The sequence below is a fragment of the Siniperca chuatsi genome, linkage group LG20 (genome assembly GCF_020085105.1).
Source record: "Siniperca chuatsi isolate FFG_IHB_CAS linkage group LG20, ASM2008510v1, whole genome shotgun sequence".
NCBI classification, from domain to species: Eukaryota; Metazoa; Chordata; class Actinopteri; order Centrarchiformes; family Sinipercidae; genus Siniperca; species Siniperca chuatsi.
In genome coordinates, this window is record NC_058061.1 from 13,313,431 (window position 1) to 13,341,249 (window position 27,819).

The following is a 27,819-nucleotide window of genomic DNA, read 5'->3' on the forward strand; positions in this document are numbered from 1 at the left end:
AACAATTGCATGTCCAGTCAGTCCCTCATTCTGAGAGATAGCCATCATCGGCCATGGTAGGAGTGGATCAGCACTGTCTCCTAACATTATGCCCTCCGGCCGGTGGGTTTGGAGCTCTCTGTAGGCCTGTAGAGCGCTCTCCCTCAGCATACGCGCATCATGAACAGACCCAGGCCACTTCATCGCGACTGCGTTGAAGTTTTGGCCTGACAAGGTCTGCAATGTACTTCATATCAGCATTCCCAAACCGAAACCGAGCCTACAGTTCCTTCAACGCACACCCTTTGACGGTATCCTCTCCTACCAAAACGGTGGCGGCGATGGACACCAATATACCTGCCATGTCAGTGGTTCTCTGTAACTCCTCTGAGAAAGGCTGAATAAGATGCCTGTGTGAAACACACACCCATTAAACATCAGTTAGCTTGTGTTCTATTAAATTAATCATGCCCAAGGCCTATACACTCTATGTTCAATACACCAAAAAGGTGGAACCATGGACTCAAAAGGACCTAATTTCACTGTTGCAGAAACCCACACACTGCTGGAGGGTGTTAGGTGCCATTATGCCTCAACAGTATAAGACGTTTGAATTGGACTAAGGGTGGAGAACTGACTAACAAAATGAAGACATTTGGGTTGATATCACCCAGAATGCGAATGCCATATAAATCACTTCTTAAACGAGAAACCGAAATAGCAGAAGTAGAGATTTATCTGGTAGAGGAACAAATCGCAAACCAAAGCCAGACTTATGATCCACCTCCTATGCTATGAACATTTAGCCTATTTATGATTTAAAACACATGTTCAAAATATCCACTATGTATTTGTGAATAATGTATATTTGTTTGTATTTATATATTTGTTGTGGGTCAGATGAAGGGTCTGACTGTTTTAAAGGAACTGAAAATGGAAGGGGATGTTTGTATTGTTTTATTGTGCTGTTTTCTATCTCTTCAAATAAAAACACTTAAAAGTGACCCCATGCTGGCTATTGTACTTGTTATCCTCTACAGAGCTAGTAGCCTACATTGTGATACGTAGTCCCATTTAGGGCACTGGTAATCCTGATTTGGTAATCTTGAAAAGTTTGTATCTGGATCAAGGTGATCCAATTGCTTTGAAAAACCGACACAAAAGTCAAACGGATCAGCTATCCTTGATAGCAAAACATGGGATTTCCAAATCCATATCATTCTGATCCAGGTTCAACTTTTGGAACTGGAGCCAGAAAATAAAATCTATCAGGATTATTTTGGAGACGAGAAGAGAGAACACAGCAACATTTTATAAAACACAACAAAAGTTGTTAAATGTTGTATTTTCTGATATGTTGTTTTGTGAAATGTGCTTTGTTTTGTTGTTAGTTTTTGGTTCTGTTGTTATATTCTCTAAAATATTGTGTTTTCCATGTTGTTATTGTGTTGTGTTTTGCACTCAGGGACACAGTATCTATCAGGGAATTTCTCAGGATTTAATGCACGTTATATAAAAGAGGAAACGAGAGGAAAGATTTTTGTTTTTCACTCTGTAAAGGATCAGAACACGTTGGAGTTTAAAGTGTTTTATATGCTTTTAATGACACACATAATGTATGCAAACAATTCCATATAAAAATTACCATTTCTTCATAAAATATTTTCTTATGTATGTACTCCCCCCTCCCTCCACAGTAGAGCAACTGGTCACAATGTATTCAATCAAATTAGCTACCAAAGTGATTGTTTTTATTTATATATACACACTACACATTTACATTATGGGACTTACTGACCAAACAGGAAAGGATGCATTAAAAAAAACTCCCAATAAAATGGTTATTATTCATGCCCTGTCACAATCACACAAACTGTGAAAGGTAAACAATATTCACATGAGAAGTACAAAAGATACATTTTCTTCAAAATGTAAATTACAGATATTTAATTTTATAAAACCTTCAGCACACTCCCGTTAGGTAACTGTTCCTTCCTTCCTCTTGGGCTTAACTCCTGCATGCAGAGTTTCTTGCTTCGGTCAACAACCATTTACTTTTTCAACATTTAGCTGATTTCAATCAGAAAGCTGATCACGATTCAGCATTTTGCCCAAGAACACTTCAACAGGGAGAATGGCAGGAAATATAACGTGTTACCATAAACCACCAAGCCACCAGACCGTGGACCAGTGCCAGTCCTCAGGCTCTGTACTGGTTTTAGTACAACTTAACGGTTTTATATTGAAATAATTGTGTCAAAGAAAAAGACCAACTGCAGAAAGAACACAGCAGGCAGATCAGCTCCTCATCTGTGGGTAATGTGTCGGCTACATGAGACATCTAAAATGAACATTTTATACAAAATGACACTACAGTGTAAACAGCAGAACATTAATTGTGATTGTATATAAGGTCGTGGTCTCATAATATCCAGGAGAAAAATCACATTATTAAGGAAGAGAGAACATCTGTGAGCAGTGCTATAACGTCGTTATGATCTGTGAAAACCTTGTATCTCCAGCAGAAGTGATGTTCATGTTTGTAGGTAGTTATTGAGCCCAATAGCACACTAATGCAAAAATACATTTTAGTCCAACTAAAGTCTGCTTTTCTCCTAAAAAGTTAACTTCATGGAGATATCAGGTCTTCACCTGACAACAACACATATGAAGGGTTTCATTCCAAAACACTGTATATCCATTATATATAAACATGAAAAAAACTGTTATGTGAATCTTATCACTCAATAATAATTCCATTCTAAACAATGCTAGTTTATGATAGTTGAGGGTATTAAAATAAAATCGTCACATGTTTTTAATAAAAACATGTTATTTTTATGTAAGAAATTGTTATATAAAATCAGGTATCATTTTTTAGAGATCCTTTTCTGAAACAAAACTCTGTAAAACCCGTATGAAAACATCAAGAGAAAAGAAAATTTCCCAAAGACTTTCAGAGTAGGTGATGCGGGGCTGATAGAGGTTTGTACACATTTCAACAACCCAGTCAATTGTTTCAAGTGCAGGATTTCGAGCCCCAAACACTGAACCCCATTCTGCGGCCGAGTTTCAAACCTCTGCAGAGGAAAACTCTATTTCTCTCTTCTCAAAGCTGACAACATCAGTCGCTGGGATGTGCGAGAGCGCTGACTTTCCAACAAGGACATGAGGGTCAGACAATGGCTCCATTGACTCACTTTTGACCTCCCCCAGCCCAACACCAGTTAACATGAAAAAAAAACACTTGTCCAAAAAATGCAGTTGATTATTAACTGGGATGGCAGTGTGTTCGCGCTGAGTGGAATTCGAACCATGCATTGATTATCCAAACAGAGCAGAGCGATGTTTTTTGCCTCCTCAGATTCACATGCCAGTGTCTACTGCATTGCTCAACAAAAACACAAACAGCAGAACTGTTCCATAAAGGGTAGCAAACACATGTATATACATACATGCAAAATCTTCACTTCTTGTGGAATATACTCATCAATAGCTTGTAGTGCTTTCTTGAACAGTTAAAGGCCACCAAAACCAAAAGGCTCATTGTGATAACACAAGCCTGGGGGGGGGGGTATGCAGTATCCTAACATGTAGTGCATTGTGCATAATTTAAAATGCACATAATCTTCACTCCCTGAAAAGTTGGCTCTAACTTAGTTACCAGTACACTTTGTCTTTAAAACAAAAAGAGAATTTTTCAGCTTAAAAAGTCTGCTAGTACCTTGTATCTCATCTGCCGTACCACAAAGTAGCTGCAGGCCCAGACACTAACAACCACATACATTTGTGTGGCACAATGCCTCTGTCTTCTCCATACAGGATGCCTTTCTTTCAGGGAGCATGTCTACTGGCCAGATGGGCTGCAGGGCCTTCTCTGGCCAGAACAAAATGGCTTTGAGTGTGTTCAAGACCCCCATCAGGTCAGAGAGAAAGTGACCAGAATACTAAACATCGCCTTCAATGCACATCATGGCTCACTTTGTCTAAGTGTTCCATACATTTTTTCTCTTTTTAGCTGGGCTGAGTAGCACGAGGGAACTGAAGGAAATACAAAAAATGCTTCACATGTAGTAAAACGACCACAGACATTAAAAGAAAATGAACATAAAAAAACAAAACAATCAGCATTCATTAATCCAGTCAAACATTGGATTCTGTGATAATCAGACCCTTCTCATACCATGATGGGTTTTGACAAACGTGAACGCATTTGCTTATCAAGTATTGAGTTATATACAGAGGCTAAGTGAACTTCTTTTTTGGCACTTAACAGTCACATAGCGAGTACAGATTGCTGAGAGAAAATGCCAGACACCAGATTAATGCTACACTGTGTCGAGTCATGGTGTGTCACAATTGGGTGACTTTTGCTGGACAACCTTGACCAGTTTGGATTCGGGTGCTTCAACATCGAGAGAAGATTCACTTCCACATGCACATACTATTCCCAATATCAAATCACACACCCAGCTCATTTTTGTCACACAAATATTCATTTTCCTTTGCTCTCGCTCCTCGTTTCCCTCAGTAGAACACAATCTGTGACTCCTCTTGAGTTCATCACATTACTTCCCAGTCCCTCTCCTCAAGTATATCCACTCCAGGTGTCCGCTAGTCCCAGATACTCTGGATTCTCTGCCGTGGGGGTCATAAACCCGTTCACATGCCTGGGCACTCCTCCGTCTCTCTCCAGTGCCTCGGGGTCGTCCGCCGCTGCAGCCCCAGCTACAGCTTTGGCTTTGGCCACAAGGTCCAGGTAGTAAGGGTTGTCAAAGGCTGGAGAGGCGGAGGTGCTGGTGCTCGTGGGGACCAAGTATCCCGGGTTTTCCACGCTGTGACCGGAGCTTAGGCCGTTAGGGAGTCGTCGGTCTGCTCTGGGACCTTTACGGGGCAGTGTGCTGGGCCGCTCGAAGATCCCCGGCCTGAGATCCTGAATCTCCTGGTTGACATACTCTAAACAGATGGAAGAAGAAAGAAAAGTCAGAACAAAACATTCTGAGATTTAATTATTACTTCCTTTCACATTATTATTATTATTTTTTTTTTTTACAGTGGAAGCAATCTCCTGCTCACCTGGCAAGGCATGATTATGATTATATCCATGACTCCGTCTGGGCAGTGAGTGATTTAGGTGATGGGGATGATGAAAGCCATTTGGCCCATCTGTCTCCAGGTCGCCCTGACTCCCATTGGAGTAGGTAGGGTCTTTGCAGTAGCGTCCGGGGCTGGCTGGGGGCAGCGAGGGGTCGTCCGGAGGCCCGTCCAAGAAGACCGAGTCAGATTGGCCCCCGGCTGAGGGGCTGCGAGCTAGCGTTGGGTACTGAGGAGTCCACAGGCCGTTGGAGGTGCTTGCTCCTAAAGGTAAGGTCGGGTACTGGCTGCGGCCAAGAGTGCTCAGGGAGGAGTACATGCTCCGAGTGCCACCGGCGACAGAGGGCTCAACATCTAAGCCCTGATCTCTGCTCTGCTGGAGAGAGACGAATTAGACAAGATAGTGGATTCAGCCACTCAAAGGTTCCCAGGTCTCTATGGCTGCTATATGTCCAAACAGCTAAGCTAAGTACAAATCATGTATTTATATTGAAATCGGATTTAATCAAGCATGGGTAGCTAAAAAAAGTTATTGCAAATCAGATTATAGCTGGTTTGAAATCCAATTCAAACCTACGGTCTAGAGATGTGTCTCAGTCAAAAATACTGCTATTTGATTATCTCTCTAACCAGCTATGTTACCTAAAAATTATGCAGCATTAAAAGTGATACAACATAGTAAAAAACACAGTAAAAAACTGTAAAACAAAAGCGTCTACAGCCATACTAGCAGGCTTGAGCTAAATGCTAAAGTCACAATGACAATGCCAACATGCTGGTGTTTAACCGGTACAATGTTACCATGTTCACCATCTTAGTTTAGCATGTTAGCATGCTAACATTTGCCTATTAGCACTAAATACAAAGTATAGCTGAAGCTGAGGCAATGTCATTAGTTTTGCAGGTGTTTGGTCATACACCAAAGTCAGTAGGCTTCACCCTCTGGGCTCCATGTAGCAACTTAGGTTTCCCAGTTGTCTGTACACAGTCTATATGTTTTGTCTGACAGACCATAGGGATAAAAGTTAAAAACAATGATTCAAGAACATGTGTATCTATAGTCTGGATCAATAGTAAGCTCTGAATAGCCAGCTATGATTTGACTGTTTAAATCTATATAGTAGTAAAAGCCCAGAACACAGAGCTCACGAAGACTCTTACAATACTGACAGTCAGTAAAAGTCAGTGTTAATTAAGAAGAAGGTGAGCGTTAAATATTGGACGAAACACCGTCCTTCCCCGCTGACCCTGTATGACTGGTGTCTGGATGGCCCGTTGGCTTGAGCTCCGTCTCCCTGAGTCCTGGGGAAGTGGTTTGGCTGGGGCACCAGATACTCTTCAGCATCCAGCAGTTCACTCATATTGTTCCCTTCCTCCTCCAGAAGCATCCGGAAAAACTGGCTGTCCACTGGACTGGACATGCTCATCTGCTCGTCGTTCTGAAAGACAGAGAAAGAACAACACAGATGTGAAAACACAGTAAGAATGTAAAAGTATGTCTTTATTTATCCCCATGGACGTAATATATCATATATTTTTCAACGGAAACCAAGCCAAAAAAAAGCACCATCATCGTAAACATTCATGTTTTAGACAAATAACATGCTACAATGTACATGACATGATAACGTACTGTAAGCACAGTCACACAAAAGTAAAACATTTGCAACGTGAAACACACATACACATACCTGAATGACCACATAGCGAGGCGGATCTCTGGCCATGGCACTAAAATCATTCACCAGATCTTTGAACTTCGGTCGGCTGTCTGGGTCAATCATCCAACCTGCCATCCAAACATAAAATCAAGATGTCAATCTTCAACACTAACTACCAACATGCAACTCTGTTAGGGACAAGTAATAATGGTAACTATTTAAAACAATGTTGTAATGAACTCCTGCTTCCTAAGAATTGAACTGACTAAACAGGAAGTAGACTACATAAATACAGGCCATATTCATTTGTCACATTTCACATATACAGTTTCCATATTAATCATCCCATTGATTTACTAAATCAGATTAAACAAAGATCAACGCTGTAGTAAGAACTACTGACATTTGACCATGATCATGTAGACGTCGATGGTGCAGATGAGGGGCTGGGGAAGCCGTTCTCCTCCCTCTAAAACATCTGGGATTTCTCTCGCTGGGATCATGTCGTATGGTTTAGCACCAAACGTCATCAGCTCCCAGACCGTCACCCCTGAGAAGGAAACGTACAATTACAAACGTACAATTACGTACAACTTTTACTTTAAAATATCTACAAAATGACATTGAAAAATGGATCACTTACTAATGACGTATGTGAAGATGACTGGCATGAAACTAAACTATACGTAAAATCAGTGTGTCAGTATTCAGAATTAAACACCATTTTAAGCCATCATTTATTATGATTTTATTGATCAGCAAACATCAGATGACATTTATGTTTCCAAAAAGGATTTACAGCAGTTGCATTAAAACCTTACTTACACCTTGTAGTATCATGCTACATTAGAACAACTGAGAGATTAACTTTGCAGCCCTATCAAACAGCAACAAAAGTGCCTCTACAGCTTTTTTTTTTAAACATTTAGTGTTTAATGTCATTTCCAGCCCTGAGTGATACTGACCATAGCTCCAGACGTCACTCTGATGAGTGAACTTCCTGTGCAGAATAGACTCCAGGGCCATCCATTTAATTGGCACCTAGAAACACAGATAAAGAATAGGTTAAAATAATAATAATAATAATAATAATAATAATAATAGTCAACATGCAGATAATCCTACAATCACAGCCCGGTCTTACCTTCCCTCCATCAGCGTGATATTCAGTCTCGTCTATATCGAGCAGACGGGCCAGACCGAAGTCAGTGATCTTCACATGGTTTGGATTCTTTACCAGAACATTGCGGGCGGCCAAATCTCTGTGGACCAGCCGGACATCCTCCAGATAACTCATCCCCTACCCCAACACACACACACACACACATACAGATCCATAACCCACAAATCAACATTTCCACAAATATACAACCTGATACCACATCAAAGTTGAAAGGAAAAATAAGATGATCAGCAACATTCAGACACTGCTGTTTTGCTAAGAAAAAAATACACTGTTACTTGTTTCTTGTTTACATACCTTGGCGATCTGGACACACCAGTTGAGGAGGAACTGGGAGCCGATGCGGTCCTTGTTCTCCCTGACGTAGTCGAGGAGGCAGCCGTACGGCATCAGCTGAGTGACCAGCTGCACCGTGGAGGTCAAACAAATCCCCAGCAGACGACACACGTGGGGGCTGACCACTCCTGCCATCACATAGGCCTCCTGGGGAAGACAGATGAAAGATGTTGAGGGGTTGAAAACTGTTTTTATATGTGTACTGTAAATGTGTATATGTGTTTATGTGTATTGATAATGTGTATGTGTGTATCTTGCTTGTACTCACATCAAGGATCTCTTTATTGGCCTTTGGTGAGGTGTTTTCTCGCAACACCTTAATGGCCACTGGTATTTTCACATTTTCCCCATCAGGAGCCCACACTCCCTGAAACATATGATCAAAACCATTCAAAAACTCACCAAAGATGTAAAGCTAAATATCTAAATAAGAACCAATGTTGTCGTGTTGTTAAATAACTGGCTCACATACCTTGTAAACAGTACCAAAGGCCCCTGCACCCAGCACCCTGAGTTTTTTTAATTCAGTCTCCTTCAGGATGCGCATCTGAGCCTGATTGGGTGACGCACCACTGGGTGTTAAAGGCTCCACCAGCTGTACACATGAAGGAAGCAGATGGCAGATTCCTTCATTACACCCAAGAGGAAACTAAGAACTAAATTCTGCACTGAATTTTAATAAAACAATTATGCACATGTCTCATTTATGTTTAGCATTCAACTTCCACCAAATAAACTCCCACCTGTTTCAACAACACACCACAAAACAACTTTAATTTCTAACCAGTGCTTCTCATCATCCTCGGTGCCCACCTCATGTTCTTGCAGGATCCTCCTCAGTGTCTCCTTCTTCTTAAGCTTCTTCTGTCTCTTTAGGTAGAAGACCAGCAGAGCCAGCAGGATGAAGAAGAGCACCACCCCACCCACTGCAGCCGCGATGGTTGTACCCGGTCTAAACGGAGAAAAAACAGTTCAGCACAGCTCCTATTCCTCAAAAGAAAAAATATTTGAATAGAAAATAACTCGCACAGACAGACACCATTTTAGTGTCAGTTGAAGTAGCTCACCCTGTCCTGGTATCAATAGGGCAGCCTCTCTCATCCATCACAGTGCAGCTAAAACAGAGAAGTGCCGGGTGTGAAATTGTTCTCATTGTGTGTGCAGTGTGTGCTTGTGTTTGTGTTTGTGATGTGTGTCCACTCACGACAGTGTGCAGTTGGTGTTGCAGGGCAGACAGTGTCTTGTAGCATTGCTGTACTTCCACACAGTTAGCTGATCCTCCTTTACACCGCTGGGACAATGATCCACACAAAACTCACCGTCCTGGAAGTTTTGACACTCTGCACAATGTTCTGCACCCTGAAGACACGCAGAGAGAAATATTTAAAGTACCTTTATACAAAACTTTTTGCACATATCCACACAGATTTACTGGGGTGAATTTATGTAGATTCTTTTTTGGCCATTTTTGAGTTTATATGATAGTTTTTACAGTAATGACAGGCAGGAAATGTGGTGAAAGAACAAAGGAGATGACATGCAACAAAGGTCCCCAGCTGGAATTGAACACAGGACTACTGGTAATTTCTGACTTGACTTTTAATTTTGATTGCAGTGTAAATGTTTCTGTCTGAATAATTGTCCCTGTGCTGCTTTGTGATTCTGAAATCTTTAGAAATCAAATTTCAATGTATGTATACAAATCTACAGAGAAAGTAGCAAAAACACATACAATTCTTTTTTTCAGGGCTGCACCTAATTATTATTTCCACTGTCTGCAAATATGTTAAATTCTTTTGATTAATTTAGTCATTACTTAATCAATAAAAATAAAAAAATATGTCCATTCAAAGTTCCCAAGGTGACATATTCAAATAGCTTGTTTTGTCCAACCAAAAGTCCAATACTAAAAGATAATCATTTTACAATATATATAATTGCTGATAAATTGTCCAATCTTTTCAGCACTATTTGTTTTCATAATACTATTTGTTATTTAATTTGTACATTATTTAAGTGAAGCCTTTTCAGATTTTATTTTAGTATGAAACCCACCAAATTATACCATTCAGCACTGTACAGTCAGAAAGACTGTAAGCCGCATGAACATCTTACCGGGCCGTGACAGGAGGCAGAGCCATTAAGAGGTCGACACTCTGCGTGACAGGCAACACACAAAGATCCATCTGTGTATTCACGTATAGACCTGCAACACAAGTATAGCGGGGATGTAACATAACATCATATTACAGTCTGGCATTTGTTGGATGCTTTTATCTAAAGCACCTGACACGGTCATAAGGACATACATTTTTAGAAAGGGGGGCCCCAGCTGCAACTAACTGCCAACATTAGCCTCACCAGGTGACCTGCACAGGATAACTTGTTCTGAGCCACTGAGGGCTGGGCAACAATGTATATTATTGTTTATCAATTTTGAGTGTAATCATATTGTGACCATAGGATCATATCATGATATTATTATGATAAGTGACATAGAACCACAAATTATCATTTTAAACTTTGGTTTTTGTTTGGATGAAACAAACAAAATATAAAGTGTTAATTAGTAATTAACACTTTATATCTTGTTAAAGTGTTAAGTGTTAAGAGGTGCTGGAAGGCGGACTTTGTTACCTTTGGAGGGAGCCACACTAGCTGTTTCCTCTTGTTCTCAGTCTTTATGCAAAGCTAAGCTAACTGGCTGCTGGCTATGGCTTCATATTTAGCATACACACATGAGAGTGGTATCAATATTCTCATCTAACTCTCATCAATTGAATTACTATATAAGTGATTTTACATACATTTGTCCAAGATGGGCAACAAACATATATTCATATTGAGAGAAAACAGGAGTCTTATTATTAGTCCAATTATTCAAACATTATTTAAGTAGAGTATGAATTGTTTAGTCATGCTTTTTGTGTAGCATGACTTGATCAGTAGGATATTTTATGCTTTTGGACTGTGTGAAGTGTGCACACATATCAAACTGCAGGGCAACTGAATACAAACTAACCACTTTGGATTTGTGATTATGTCACTTACATACATACAAACAAAGAAATTCTAAGCATTGAGTCCCTAGTGTTATCACATATATTTACTTTGTCAATGATCTACAGCTGCTTAAGGCACAATTTAAGTTAAAAGCTTTCAGATTGATTTGTTGTGACTACTTTGGCATTTAGCATTGATTGTCAGTCCAGTCAACCGCATATAATCCATCTGTTCACATTTTTACTTTTGCTTTTTTACTGGGGAACTATGACACACACTATACTGTATTATTTGGAACATTATCACTTGGCTTTTTATTGATTTAGCACAGCCACACCTACACGAACACACCCGCACTTTCTTACCCCTGATAGATGTCACACTGCTCTACACACTCAGTGCCACGTTGGAAAGCCTTGCAGGACACACATTGGCTGGGCCCCGGGCCCCAGCAGCCCCCGTCACACAGGGGGTGACAAATACGCCCCTGTGCCTCTGAAAACACATACAGCGACAGAGAAAACAGAGCATAATGTACACTGTACTTATTGTTGGCCTCTCCTCCTGGAACACTTAACAGGACTCACTATAACTGTGTTACAAGTGTGTTCTCAGCTTTGTGAGAGCTAAAGCTGCAGAGTTTAAATCTGTTTTAATGAGAAATGTTTAAAGATCGCAAAAAAAGTACATAGAAACCCTGAAGTAGGACTGTGCGCCACCTTACCATGCAACAATATCAATGAATGTTGTTTAAAACACAAATAAAGACAGCTGCCAAGTGTCAGATCAAAGTGCAACCCACAGTAATGGACCTTGGCATTGCTATGTTCACCTACCACAGAGTTCAGGGCCCTGGTTGTTGCTGATGATGCGGTGGGGACCCTGGGTCGGATGGAGGAGAGTCCCCCAGGGCAGTGAACTGGTGTAGCACAGCTGGGAATTGTTGTGCAACAGGACCAAACCTCCACTGACGCTGTGTAGTGAACGCAACCCAAGAGACTGGATGTGCAGATTCTGGATAGCAAGTGAAAACACACCCCTGAACACAGGGAGAGAAGTTGTGAGTGACCAGAAATCAACTGTGGCGACGATTTTCTAAAGTCTGTCCATTTATGATTTTTCTTTCAGTTTTTAAAAATTTAATCAAATAAATTCACTATTGTTTGATTTACAACAAGTAGTTACTCTGTAACCTGAGAGTCTGTTTGTGAGCAAGTGTGAAAATAAGGTATTAATGTGTTTCAGTGAAGGAAAGCAGAAAATGCCTGAATCTATCCAATTTGAAAAACAAACTGGTCATAGAATAAAGGAATAATTACTAGTATAATGAAGAAACCTGGGAAAAATTACAAATAAGTCACAAATGAAGGTTTAAAAAAGAAATAACACTGCACATGAAAGCAAATTAACGACATGAATTAAAGAAAAACATTAAGGTAGAAACTTTAATTACGACAAAGAAACATTGAGACTGTCTAATTACTCAAACAACAGCCCATACTATCAGACCTTGTTGTAAAACAGTGTCAGACAAGCAGATCCAACATTTGTCAGTATGACCTACTTTGATAATGATTAGCCTTTATGACCCTGAAAGTGAACAAACTGCCTCAACTGAACCAGAGACACATAGTCGAAAAAAACAGAGCACAAACAAAGACACAAAGCTGCATAACAAGTGTAAGTGAGTTTGTGTGGCATTTAATATGCAGACATGCAAAGAAAATAAAGACAGATGTGTCAGTCAGGCAAACAGATATAGCAGGTGGTTAAAAGTCTTACTTGTACAGCATCCTGCCTCTGATCACCTTCAGGTTCTCAAACACCTTCAGGTCAGTCCACTCTTCTGGCCAGGCATCAATGTACAAATAACCTGCACAGCAAAACCAGACAAATATACTAAAAACACTCCAATAGAGGAGATATAGTCTGCTCTGTATACCAGGCTTCTATGTGGTGTTATATGGAAAATTTGAGAAATCGCATTTGCAACAGTTCTGGGTAACACTTTATTTGGAGTATTTGTAACATTTCAACAGCTTATTAGTTGAAATTCAACAATTCAGCTTTTTCACAAATAAAACCGTTTCTGATATTACACCACTGTGGTTAAGGATTGGTTAGGTTTAGGCACAAAAAACATCTTAGTTAGGATATGTTCATGAACTGTCATTGATAATCTGTTAAAAGTTAGCTGAAATGTTACAAATACTCTGTAAACTATCTATAGGAGGACTTTCCAAATAAAGTCTTACCCAGTTCTGAATCACATACAATTTTTATAAAATGAATAACCTGATTTTCTTTTCTTGGTAAAAGCTTAAAAAAAAAAAAAAAAAAAAAAAAAGAGTTCAACAAACACTTTGTCACTGTTCTCCTCAACATTCAGTACCTGTAATCTCCTCCAATGTCTTGAAGCTGCTTAGCTGCTCAAGGGTCAGTCCTGATGTGTTGGTCACAGGGTCCCTGGACAATGATAACATAATGTAACACACAATAAGAGGCAATATATTATTTGATGAATTCTAGATAATTATCTGCTCATCTCTATTTACTGATAAAATCTCCAGTGGTGCAGGTTATCTCAGGTTTGTGTTTACATTTCACACCTTCACTGTGAACAGCAAGATAATTTATCAGGGATTTGGCATCTCATCTTCAGTTGGTGTCACGTAGGCCGATCCACCTTTACCCTTGACTTGCACAAATGTTGCTGTAAACTCAAATATTTGAAAGGCTGAATGGGAGGGATGTGGGCCTGTGGCAGTATAAAGCATCAAGCTGCTATTTGTGCTTACTAAAGTGCACATGATTGTTGAGTTTAAATTGAGTTAATTACTTTATTGTGTAATTTCTAAAGTATCTTTGTGAGCTAAAACTGTATGTATGTGCTATATTTGGCCTGTGTGTGTCTTACCTTGCAAAGCTCTGAGGGAGGAAGGCCAGACTACCAAATATCTTCTTACACTTGTTGAACTGCTCCACATTAGAAGATGTTACCATGGTGACTCCATGGTTGTCCATGACGCCAAGGTTGTCCATACCCAGACCATAACACACTGCAATACAAACCACAACAACAAATTTTAACCAATTTATCTTAAATCCAGAAATTAAACTCAACTTACTAGAGACGTCCAATATAACAGAAAAAGAATTATCAACAACCCTCCATATAAACCAGGATATCATCAGCGTATAAGGAAATATAGTGTGGTGTATTGCATTGAACAACAAGGATATAAGGTGATTGACAAATTGTTTGACCTAGTGGTTTGAGAGCAAAAAGAAATGGGCAGAAAGGGCCTCTAGCAATGTTGATGAATGGAGGATATGCTTTACCTTTAAAAACAACTGAACCTATGAAGTGGATAATACTATATTAACAATATAGTAATCATATTAACAAATTGTTAGGATGTGCCATTGATAATGCCACTGAAGGTGGCCAATCTAGCAATAGAGATCCCAACTGAGGCCAAAAAGTTAAATAAAATGTATGCAGTGACAATGGACAGTCTCAGCAACATAACTTGAGATTATGTGATAGCTGGGGTCTGTCTCACAAAGCAGGATTACTGAGTTATCCAGTTAACTCCACTAAGTAAAATCCAGACCCCTTCAAGTCTAGAAATGAAGTAAAAAGACAAATAAACAAATCACTTTTTACTGAATGTACCAATCCTGGTTCATGAGACAAACCCCAGTTGTAACAACAACAACTACTACTGTAAAACAGGTTGGTTCACTTTGCACCATTGTCAGCATGCAAACATCAGTATGTGCAGCGCAAATCATAATCATCTCCACTGAAGCACCAAGTCATGCATGTGGAGAATGCATAATTTAAATTAATCCAAAACATTAGTAATGTAACATTTTAGTCACATAGTGTGAAATTGTTTTTCCTCTTTTGGATAGCTTTTGCATACACTCAGAGGCCACTTTATTAGGTACACCTTTCTAATGCTGGGTAGGACTGCCCTTTGCGCAAGAATAGCCTGAATTCTTCGTGGCATGGATTCAACAAGGTGCTGGAAACGTTCCTTAGAGATTCTGGTCCATGTTGACATAATAGCATCACATGGTTGCTGCAGATTTGTCCTGTTCCACCACATCTCAAAGGTGCTCTATTGGATTGAGATCTGGTGACTGTGGAGGCAGTTGGACTACACTGAACTCACTGTCATGTTCGTGGAACCAGTATGAGATGACGTGTGCTTTGTGACATGGCACATTATCCTGCTGGAAGTAGCCATTAGAAGATGGGTAGACTGTGGCCATAAAGGGATGCATATGGTCAGTAACAATACTCAGGTAGGCTACTACATTTAATGATGATTGATTGGTATTAAGGGGCCTAATGTGTGCCAAAAAAATATTCCCACACCATTACACCACCACCAGCAGCCTGAACCACTGACACAAGGCAGGATGGATCCATGGATTCATGTTGTTTACGCCAAATTTGGACCCTACCATCTGAATGTCGCAGCAGAAATTGAGATTTTTCAGACCAGGCGATGATTTTTTCAATCTTCTACTATTTACTTTTGATGTGCCTGTAGCCTCAGTTTCCTGTTCTTGGTGACAGCTGACAGGATTGGAACCCGGTGTGGTGCACTGCTGCTGTAGCCCATCCACATCAACGTTCAGAGGTGCTCTTCTGCATAGCACAGTTGTTACGTGTGGTTATTTGAGTCACTGTCGCCTTCCTGTCAGCTCGAACCAGTCTGGTCATTCTCTTCTGACTTCTCTCATTAACAAGCCATTTTTGCCCACTTAACTGCCGCTCACTGGATGTTTTTTATTTTTCACACCATTCTCTGCAAACTTTTAAGACTGTTGTGCTTGAAAATACCAGGAGATCAGCAGTTACTGAGATACTCAAAGCAAGGCGTCTGACACCAACAATCATTCCATGCTCAAAGTCACTTAGATCACATTTCTTCCCCATCCTGGTGTTTGGTCTGAACAACAACTGAACCTCTTGACCACATCTGCATGCTCTATTGAGTTGCTTGATTAGATATTTGCATTAATGAGCAGGTGTATAGGTGAGCCTAATAAAGTGGCCACTGCCTGTATGTAAACAATTTATTGTGTCCAAATTCAAATATACCCACAAAGACACAATGACCCTCACCTTTAGGACAGTCTCCTTCACACTTTTCACATTTCTGCGTCTCGTTTCCGTCAGGGTGTTTGATGATAACTTCCTGATTGGCTCTTGGACAAACCAAAGTACAGGCCACTTCCATAGCCAGATAGTTATCTACATACAGGGAGACAAAGTGTTCAATGGCGTTGTTGCAGCAAAAAGAAAATGATTTAGGTATAATAAAATGGGAAGCTGGTAGCCTAAAGCGTTAGAGAAGCAGGAACCCGATTGTAGCTTTGCCAGGTTTGAATCTCTGGAGGGTGTGCGGAAATCGTGGCACAATGCGGAAAGCAAATAAATAATCTCTTCTCCACCTTCTCCCCTCGGCATCTAATATCATTATCAAGGGTTTTGACAGCAAGACACTTAATCATCAGGTGCACCAGTGGAGCTGCACAGTAACTAGCTGAGCACTGTGTAGAAGGTATTTTCAAAATAAGTTCTCACAAGGACACGTCTTGACGCAGGTGGCTCCAAAGTTGAACTTCTTGTTTGGGTTGGGTTTTGTCTGAAAGGTGACGGGGTCGTAGATAGTAGGTGGAGGACAGTTCTCCTTACACATACCGCTGTCGTTGAAGTGACGGCAAGCCTGGAGACAAGAGGAAGGAGGAAAAACTTCACTCCAGAAATGACAAAAGACTGTCTGCCAACACAATGAGATTACACTGAAGATAAAAAAATACAACTAATATCTGATAAATGTTGTGTGTGTGTGTGTGTGTGTGTGTGTGTCATTTACCAAACAGTCTGAGTCTTTGGGGCCTGTGCATCCAGCAGCACACTGCATGTGACAGCAGTCATTGGGAAGGGGACCTTTACACCGCTGACAGCCAGACGCACAATTAATACGGGTCACTTTGAACAAAGATGAAAAAGGGAAAATTTTCAGCTGCACTTCACCTGATCTGGATTTTTTCCAGTGAAAACCAAATCGTATCACTGTCATACTCTGCATGTGATGTTAACTCACAGGTCTGGCAGTCCTGTGCAGTTTCTCCCCAGCAGCTTCTCCCACATGCAGAGGAGCAGTTGGGACCTAGACCATAAAAAAACCAACAACAACAAATAAGGAGAGCTGAGCACTTATCCAGAAAGAAAGTAGAAAGAAAATAGTTCCTACATGAAACTGCTCACAACAAGGTCTGTCACAGCAAAACAATCTTGATGGATAAATAGCACTACAGGTAAGAGGAAAAACTAGCTAACAGTAATATGTATTTTTGATTTTGGGGTGAACTGTCCCTTTAAGGTGCCAGTATACATCATCAGAACTGCTTGTTGGATGGTCGAATAGCTTTGGAAACCCCCTCCCCTCACACCTTTCTGACGTCAGAGAATTGGTGGGGTTCCGTCCAACAATTTCTGTAATTTTCCAAAACCGACAATCCAACATTTACACCCACTTCACTCAGTGTTGCCAGGTGTGTGGAGGGGAGAAAGTAAGGAGGATTTGAACTTTTCTCTCAGTCTCTCTTCATTCATCTGTTACATAATTATTTCTAGGACTTTTTGAGTGCAACACTATGAATTCCTTCCAGGAGAGAATGTGAAAATGTGTCTTCCTGTACTACCCTGTGAGATTTCAATCAGTCAGTCAGCTGCTCACATTTAGAGGCCCGAGGCTGCAGTCTGTGCAGCTTGGCGTGGATATTCTGCTCGTCCAAAGTGTCCCTCCAAGTGATGCTCTGGGGGTCTGGGAAGCACAGCTGGGGGTTCCCCCAAATATACACCCCACCCAACAGGATCTCTGCAGGGGGAGACAATACGAAAGAGGAGCTCATCAACTTACTGTTACAGTAGAAAAGATGCTGGATGAAAGGAGGGCACAAAATTCCCCCAAATGTTCAAATCTTCCAATAAACAATACATGTGAAAATGTCCCTTAAAAGCTTCAAAGTTTTAAAGCTGAAGATTTTGATAAAAATTAATGAGCCAAAACAACTCAAGCATGCAGTCCCAACCCCAGTCCAGTCCATTCACATCATACTGGGTTTGGGCATCAACTCTGAGCTCTACTATACTGTTATCGGACCTGTGAGGCTACGAAGCCGGAGTGTCCTGAGCCCCTGTCCGTCCAGAGTGTTATCCAGCACAGCCAGGGCATAGCTGGAGTTGTACAGCTGGCTGCCTCTTATGATCCGAAGGTGGTCCAAAGGCACCAGACTCACTGATACATGAGCTACAAGTACATAGCCCTGTACCTCCACAATCCCCTGAAGAAAAAGAGGTGAAGAGGGAAAATTGGAGCTAACCAAGCTGACCAACTGAATACTCATTTTGTCTTTGTTTGTTTTATAACTAATTAATATGCTTCTTTTGTGTCAAGGCTAAACTGGATTTCCATTCAAATCCCCTTTTCTGTGAAAAATCCTACCTGAGGACCAAAAACACTGGTCCCATCATTAAAACCCATTCTACCCATTCCATGTTCTGTAACAACTGTTATATTACAAATGCAGCCATTATTATAGAAAAAACACTCTGAATGTATACCTGTAGAAAGGAGAGGTCAGGGTTTCCATGAAGGTGTGTAATCTCCAGGTTGCCGTGGACAACCTTGCAGCCGGTGTACAGCAGCTTCAGGGTCTCGTAGTGGTTTTCCAGGCTGGAGGGCAGGGCCAGCTTCATGTCTGTACCAAGGCACACTGCAACAACAGATAACATATGACCCCAACTTCATCCTGCATGTAAAAGACTATGAAAACATTTTTCATTGTTCAACATTCAAACAGTTTCAAAATCATTTGGAAACATTTTCAGCTAAAAAAAATACCATCACATGAAAGGACACAAAAGTCTACCTCATTTAGACTGTGAATGTTTCTAAACACTAATCAGACAAACAAATAAAACTCTAATTCACTGCCATTGTTGATTTTATTTCCAGGATAGTACAACAAAATATGCTCAAAGCTAACTGGTGCATGAGCTTTTCAGCATGATTGTGTCACATCTGAACGACCCAATTCAAGTACCTAATAAAGAAAAACTACAGTATTTCTGACTCTCATCATTGAACACCAAGTTAAACTTGCAGTGGTCCCACAGTGACACAGTTAGTGCTCTGTCAGGGCCCCAGCATTCATTTGATCTCTTTCAAATACATTTACATTCACGAGATTCTGTTTAGTGCTGAAACTATTAGCTAATTAGAAATGAATGGCCAACAATTCTGATAACGATGATTCATTATTATAATTTACTAGGCAAAACTACCAAACATTTCAGTTTATCAAACATTACAATTTGCTGCTTTTCTCCGTTTTATATGATTATAAATTGAATATCTTTGGGTTTGGGACTGTCGATCAGATAAAAGAAGGAATTTAAAGACGAGACGTTCCTCACTATTTTATACACTAAATGATTAGTTGATTTATTTAAAGAATAAATCAACAGATTAAATAATAATGAAAATAATCATTAGTTGCAGCCCTTAAATAGATTGTCACCACAGTGACGCGCTCCCTTTTCAGTGATAAATAAGAGACATATACAGAACAGACCCCGTTGATTATTCTGCTTCACCTGTTAAATATATATATATATATATATATATATATATACTGTAAGTGTAACACAGCAATAACAAGCAAGACAAAATCTTTAAATAAAGAACCTCATTAGTTCGTTTTTTACTTTATAAATGACTTCAAACATTCTCTTACACCTAAGACTGTGTGTTGCACATTTATAGTTCCAGGCAGAGGATCTTCTGTTATATACTGAAACTCCAAATGATGATGACTTGGACTCCACATATTGTGACTGTGTAACTGTTTACAAGTGGCCTTGAATGGATACTCTGAAACACACACCATCTGCACTGCCTCTGCCTGTCTCTTAGTGTACATGATATATTTTCCACTGGCAGCAGAGAGCAGATTCCCCACAGTGGGTCACACACAGCATTACTTTCAGGGTCACACAGCGCTACAATTCATGGGGGATCTTGCGCACACATAGCTCCCATGCTTTAACAGGCAGTCACACAGTGGCCAGTCCCTCCACTGCTGAGGTTATAAATTACTTCCTCTGGCTCCCTTCCAACAGCCCTTCAATAGTCAGCCCACTTTTCCTGATTGAAACCCCCGGTGCTATCTCTGTACCTCCTTTTGGAAAAGATGGTTGGATGGACATCATCGGAGGAACAGGAAGTACTGGCAGGCAGGAGGAGGGTGATTTTCATGATATGCTGGGGTTCAGCAAAGTTCAGGAGATATCTGCTCAAGAAAACGCTCTTATCACGTATGCGCGTCTGCCACGTGTAAAGCTTCCTGGTGATGGCCACCCATATTACAGCTCCTGAAACTCAACTAAGAAGTATTGGGTCATAAAGTGTGAATAAGGTCCACATTAAAATCTGACAGCAAGCTACTGCAGCAAATGGGTCTATGATTAATAGAGCTGGTGCCAAAAATACACACCCAGTCGTTGCAGCTTGTGTCAAATATCAAATCAAATGACTAATCACTGCCTCCTTTGGTGATGTCATCATGGAAAATAGTTTTACATGTCAAGCCAAGAGGGGATTCGTGCTTTTATTCTCCAGCATTTAAATTATTTTTTAGTCAGACAGAATATCTAAACAGAAATTGACTCCCTGATTCGCAACAAACTATCACACACACACACACACACACACACACACACACACAAACAACGGAGAAGGCTCCAGATCTGGGGATTAGGTAAATGCACCGTAACAGAAAGCACAACAGAGCAGATTTTCCATTTCTAAAAAGTGTGTGTAAAGCCAGTTCTCAGCTTCCTCTCCTTTTATTCCCACATTGTTTGCTCTCCAAAAGTCTCTCAGCAACGCCTGTCTGTGTATGCATGGCCTTGTGAGGAGCTGCCCACCCCTCCGTCCCAGTGGCCTAAAATACTCTCTCTTTTATCACTTACTGTGCTCTATTTCCCCACTGTCATGTCACTATCCCTGCCTTCCTCTTCTAAATTCACTTCATCTTTTTATTAGATGGTTTGAGAGCCAAGTTGTCTCAAAAATTCCCCCTCTCTTTCCCCATTCATTTCTTCCTGTCAGTTTAAGTCCATGCGTCGTTGCCCAACTCTTTTTGGACTCTGGAAAGTGTAATTTCACAGGAATGCGTGTCTTTGCATATCTAAAAGATGACACACAAGATGACACATGTGTATTTCACCAGTGATGGAGTGGGGGGGTTATAGTTCAGAGTCTTGTTCAAAGACACATCAGCAGCCTCCCTTCAGGTCACAGGACAATATCTGTGTCCAGAGAGTCAACCACACAACTAATGACTGCCACTGACATCCAAGCACACACAAACATGTTAGTGCTGGCTACTGCACAGCGAATCATGGCAACTTGGCTCCGGAAACTTCCACTGGTCAGGCGTTTCTGTGGTCAACAAGAAGAATGAGAGAGAACTTCTACTTTCCTGCCTATTGTCCACATTTTGCTCATTTACTTGATTACAGATGAGTCCTTCTGTGTTCAGTTAGGCTTCTGATGTGCAAGCTTTTAACATTTCTGTTAATTTCTTAAATCAGTGCCCACTTCTTTGCACTTAAAACAATCCAGGATTCATTGTGATCTCATTCAGTGTTCTGGCATAAATACCGAGGCAGGTTTTAATGCATCACAGGAACTTGAAACGAACAACCTAGTTTGCATGCTGTGAAGTAGGCGTGAATGTCAGACGCAGCTCCCACAATTCTGATGTCGGAGAGGTGTTGGGGGAAGGGGTTTCAGACCATCCGGCGAACACTTTGGTTGGATCATATCAATGCCTTTAATGTAGCTTTCAGAAACCAACAAACTAACATTGACAATCGCTTCACGCAGTAATTGGCCAGCCGTGCGAAGGTAAGAAAGTAAGCTGGGTTTGAATTTCTTTCTCAAGCTCTCTTTTGTCATTCTTTATACAACTATTTCTGTCAATTTTGGTGCAGACAATATAGTGCCACACTATCGATGACTTTGAGGAAAGACTGTCTTTTGTCTGTGCCCCATTATCCTCATATTAAAACGATTCTTTGATGGTTGTCTTTTAACCCTACCTTCCAGTGTGACCAATCGAAAGCTAAAAACTGTTTTACCTTCTGACGTGGTTGGAAGCGTACCCCCTGCTTTTACACTTGCTTCACTTCAACTTTTACCTATGCTAGTAGCAGTTTAAGTAGTAGTAGCTTATGAAAAAAGTAACATTGTTACACTTTTCTTTCATGATACATCATGTTAGCATGCATCATGCAATTTATTTGGTAAATGTCAGCTAACAAAAAGTAACTGAAAAGAAAGCTCATTGTTCAGTCCCTGTTAAAACATATGTGTCATTCCTGTTAAAGACAGGGAACTCCTTTTTTCCCAATTAAGTGATTAATCGTTTGGTCTATAAAATGTCAAAAAGTTGTGAAAATGCAGTTCACTGTTTCCAGAATCCAAGGCAACGTCTTCATTTTAATTGTTTTGTCCAAACAAACAGGACAAACCCCAAACATATTAAATATACAATCATATAAAACAGAGCAAAGCTAGTTACTAGTTTAGAGGCTGTTTCCCAGTGTTGATGATGTTGTTGGCTATTTTTGTCATGACAGATTATGAATTAATAGTGACTGATTTGATCTTAATCTGGATTCCTACAAGAGAGGATGGGGCGACTGTAAACTCACTGTCTTATACAAGTTTGCTGCTTAAGACAAACTGAGAGCCAACTTGAAGCCACACCTGTGCGTGGCAGCATGCCAGTTAGCACAGGGAGTGTGTGCATGTGTGTTTACCAGTTTGTGTACGTTAAGTGACAGAAACGCGGTGGCAGCGATGCTACTGCAGGTTTTAGACTGAACCGTGGTGGTAAAGCCTGCAGTGTCACACACCAGAACACACTCCCGACTCTCCTCTACTCCTCTAATGGATCAGATCCTTTCAAAGACCAACACAAACAGAACAAGCTGCTCCAACAGGACTTTCTCTGTCGGTTTATTATCCCTCAGATTTAACATGTCAGTCCTGACTCTAATGTAATGCTAATCCTAGCCAACATGTCTTGAATAAACTTAAAATTTCTCCCAACCTCCTGGAACACATTCTTTCTTCCGCTTCACTTTACAGCAGAGGGAGAAAAAACAGGTATTGCTCAACAGACAAGCAGAACAGGATCCGTACTGTACTGAAGCTAGAACATGAACTCCTCGTGCAGAGACTACACTCACAAACACGTACACAAACACCACTGCATCAGAAAATGTCCTGCATACTTTTTTTTTTTACACATGTACTGCAGTTTGAATGCATCTGCAGCTGCATTTAAATGAACAGTTCATTTCAAAGGAAGGAACTCATAACTGAAAAGTACAGACAAAGAGTCAATTAGTGTTTAAAACCCAATGAATCTAAGGCTGGATTAGGACTAGGTGATACGGTGCAAAATCCCTCGTCATCGGTCTGTATGATAATAGAACATTTTTCTGGGGAGAAATCTGACTGTATAATTGCTTTGTAGTGTTAATTTCAAGAACCAGATCCTGTGTCATGATTCGGGTTATTGAAAAAAAGCTCCATAATATCATTACATTGATAGATGAACTAGAAATATTGCTACTCTGCCCAGACCACGGCTGAACAATCACAATATTCATTTCACACAATTACATTATTTCAGTATTAATACACAGTATAATATCTAATATGGAAATTAAACAAAAAATATTTTCAAATAAGTATTCTGATTTGTTCAATATATCAATAATAAGGCACGATTTATAATGGGTTTGCAACAAATGGCTTTATAAATGGCTAATGAATCATGCTTAATAGATGAGTTATAAGCCATTAATAAGAACTTTCAGGTTGCCAGGTTGTGAAAAATCCCTTTGGCAGCTGTTTTTAACACTAAATAAAGGACGCCTTATTAATAAGTGGTACCAATAGATTGAAGTATCACAATAGTTCTGTATTATTATTTTATCAAGATGTGATTCTACTGAAAGGATTGATAATAATACTGAACTGATCATTACTTTTAAATATTTTTTCTGGCATTTTTGTCTTCATTTGTGATAGCAATAGTAGAGAGGTGACAGGAAATGAGAGGATAGAGAGGAGGGATGACATACAACAAAAGGTACCATTTGATTCATATCGGATATATTGTAATTATATGGTCAGTGTCTTAAACCCCCTGAAGTGATCATTTCTATTTCTGAATTATTGCCCAATTCTAACTACCAGAAAGTGTCACACTGATAGAGGATACAAACTCAACCAACAATATTTTCCTCCATAAAAGTAGAAACTGCTCTGAAAACCAACATGATTAAAACCATTTTCTATGACCAAATAGTTCATCCTAACAAGGCTGCTGTGATTTATTTTGAAACTCTACAGTAAAGTCAGGTTGAAGGTGTGTAACTCAAACCCTAGAAACGTGCACATGAAGGTGTTGACAGTTTCCACTGGCCCCTTCCTCAGCTCAGAGTGAGTTCGATCACTAACACGCAGCCTAGACTGGTGAGTCATGGCTGGCTGAGTTAACCTGCCACTGAGGGCAATTCAGTAGGACTTAATCATTTCGCAGTAAGTTTTGCTCAGTGGGTGCAGTGGAGTGTGGCAAGGACACGAACTCTGTGGACACAAACAGGAACAGTCTGTTGAAATAATTCACTCAGATCACTAAAAGGAAAAACACAACAGCTGACCTTGGAACCGCACACATCCTTGTTGGCCACAGGATGTGAGTGTGTGTGGACAAAAACACTGACATAACAACACTTAACTGAACTTAACTTAACTGAAAAGTGAGACTCTTGATGATTATCCGCTTGTGCACGATGCATCGCTTAACTCAGTGACCAATCACAGCGCTCGCACTGCACTGATGCTTCAGAGATCAACACTGTGGATAAAAGTGCACCAACCTGTTCCCACCAACAATGTAGTTGTATTTGTAAATCACTTCACCTGTGACTATTGGCTTTGTTTGTGCGTGTGTAGTAGTGATGGGGGTGGGGGTAGCAGCTAATAAAAAGACAAAGAAGCTTCACTACAGTACTTTTTTACTCATATTAGTCATTTTAGTAGTAAAGAGGACTGGAATGAATTATTCCTGTGTAGAGATTTCATCCAAAACTAAAACAGGGTGGAATTTCGTGTTAAAGCCATGCACTGGCCTGTTTCCTCAGCAGGGTTTGATTTTTAACAAGGGCATGCCCATAAAAACCAGTACATGACAATAAAGACTGTAGTGGAAGGAATTCTCAGAGTTATTGATGTCAATAATTTTGCCATTAGCTTGTGACATATTAAATGCTTTTAAAATCATCTGACCAGGCTTATTGATATCTGACTCCACTTAAAACAGACCTCTATCAATATGGAGGCCTGTGCAAGCACCACTACAAACTAGAGCTGCAATTAAAGATTATTTTCATGATTGAGATGAACTGTTTGGCCTTTAAAACGTCAAAAATAGAGAAAAAAATGTCCTAGAGCCCAAAGTCTTCAAACTGCTTTTTTTCTTTCAAGTCCTGAGCTTTTTCCTTTAGTCTGACCAACAGTCCAAACCTCAAAGATATTCAGTTTACTGTAACGTGATGTAAGAGAAGGAAAAGCAGCAAATCGTCTCATTTGTTATTGTTAAGGCTCTAATATGAAGAGAAGAGAAACTGGTGTTACAAAAGGGTGAAAATGCAACATTCTTCTAAAAGAGATGGGATCTTAAATGTTAATATATTATTAAATGCTCTTCTGCTTTAGCAATATCAAAACAAGCATGATTTGTAGGACTGTCTTGCAAATATGTAATTGTTTGTACTTTCAGTTAGCTCTTGTTTTACTGGCATGCTCTCAAGCGCCAAGTCTGACAAGTGGCCCTCTATCAGACAATGTCCTCTTTAGAGCCAGAAGTGAATAATTGACATCGTCATGATCCCTGGCACACAATGCACCGTCTGTTATTGTTGGTTTGTTTTTGTTTACGAGGAGGGCAAACCAGCCTAACGTCCGCCTGCACGCACAAGTCAGTCAAAGCCTCTATCTGTCCCCCCAAGCGGCAAAGCAGGTTCCCATATTTCTTACCTGTCTCACAACTACTATGTTGTAGCAGTGTTAATTTGTGCAACAAAAACGTGCTCTAAGTTTCTACGGGGAGGTTTTTTTTTTTTGTCCAAACAGTAAATCTCATTGCGACAGGTGTGCTTTTTCTCCTAATCAGCGCTTCATAAATCCCACGAGCCTCAGCAGTGACTGAGACAGGACGAGCGCTGCGGACTCACGGAGGAATGTGGTCCTAGCCAGAAATATCAACCTCTGTTGGGCCGCGCTGAAGCTCGAATATTCACTCAAATATAGCTCACATACTCTGCTGTTATATTCCACAGAGCCAGAGTGTCTATTTAGCTAACAGCGGAGCCATTAAAGAGGAGAAAAGCTGTGGAAGTTACCCACCTTCTCTGCCCAACGCGCCCGTCACTCCGAGCAGCACGGCCCCGACAAACACCAAACTTCTCGCCGCCTCCATCTGCAGTCACCGGGCGCCTCTAGTCCATATTCCAAAGTTAGATGTTTTTACTTCTCACAATGAGGAATTGCCGTATTCTGACTTCCTCTCGTCTCCAGGTTCGTTGTGTTTTTGGCACCTTTGGAGTTGTTGTTCGTTTCCCAATCTCCGTGACTTCCTCCCTGGAATTCCGTGCCTGTTGGTAGTGAAGCGTGACGGCGCGCAGGAGCAGAGGCGCGCGCCCGTGAAGGCCTGAGCGGGGAGTGGCAGGTTGGCTCAGCCTGCCCTCACTTCCAACTCAGCTATCTGCAGGGCAGTGCTGCGCTAACTTTCTGCTGAACAGTAATACAGTTCATGCTCGTTGTTACTCCTTCAAGTATCGATAGGCTTGTCACGTTTTATCTGGTAACTTTTTAAAGTCGCCCTCCACTCAAACATGCTGCTTCTTGTTCCTTGGATGTTTGAGGTTCACTGTGCAGAATGATAGATCTGCAGAGTTTGACACTAAAAGGCTGTTTTCCAGTGGTGGAATTAGTAACTAAGTACTGACCTAAAGTACAATTTTTAGGTACTTGTACTAAGTATTTCCATTTTCTGTTACTTTCTACTTCTATTCCAGGGAAATATTGTACTTTTTACTCCACTACATGTATTTGATACCTTTAGTTGCTAGTTACTTTGAGATTAATAATACAAAATATAATCAACAAATAAATTATGATGTGTTTATTATGGGTAAAGATAAGACTTTATTGATCCTTTGGTGAAATTGACAAGCTAGGCAGAAGACTTATAAAGCCTTAAGTTGTAAAAAAAATAAGCCCCACCCAGCTGTAACATTAAAGTAATGTACACATTATTGCAGTTCATCAATTATTATAATTCAATAATTTAATGTACATTATTCTGAAATGGGCCATTCTG

General features: G+C 40.4%; 1 protein-coding gene across 2 annotated transcripts; it reads right to left on the reverse strand.

The window, feature by feature from the left end:
- Positions 1-1,557: 1,557 nt before the first annotated feature.
- Positions 1,558-27,230, reverse strand: erbb2 (erb-b2 receptor tyrosine kinase 2). 2 transcript variants are annotated; one of them, XM_044177745.1, is made up of 27 exons: positions 26,844-27,230; positions 18,911-19,062; positions 18,450-18,630; positions 18,024-18,164; positions 17,388-17,453; positions 17,157-17,272; positions 16,865-17,006; positions 16,403-16,531; positions 14,174-14,315; positions 13,649-13,722; positions 13,039-13,129; positions 12,093-12,295; positions 11,622-11,751; positions 10,369-10,459; positions 9,458-9,612; positions 9,321-9,368; positions 9,067-9,205; positions 8,726-8,848; positions 8,522-8,620; positions 8,215-8,400; positions 7,879-8,034; positions 7,700-7,775; positions 7,138-7,284; positions 6,765-6,862; positions 6,321-6,512; positions 5,056-5,449; positions 1,558-4,935 (listed from the first exon to the last, which is right to left on the reverse strand). In XM_044177745.1, exons 1-27 carry the CDS (start codon positions 26,914-26,916, stop codon positions 4,568-4,570), a joined length of 3,912 nt encoding a protein of 1,303 aa, XP_044033680.1. In that variant the 5' UTR covers positions 26,917-27,230; the 3' UTR covers positions 1,558-4,567. The 2 variants fall into 2 exon arrangements, with proteins under 2 accessions (XP_044033680.1, XP_044033681.1); XM_044177746.1 differs by having other exon boundaries at positions 5,056-5,446; positions 26,844-27,229.
- Between the last annotated feature and the right edge of the window lie 589 nt (positions 27,231-27,819).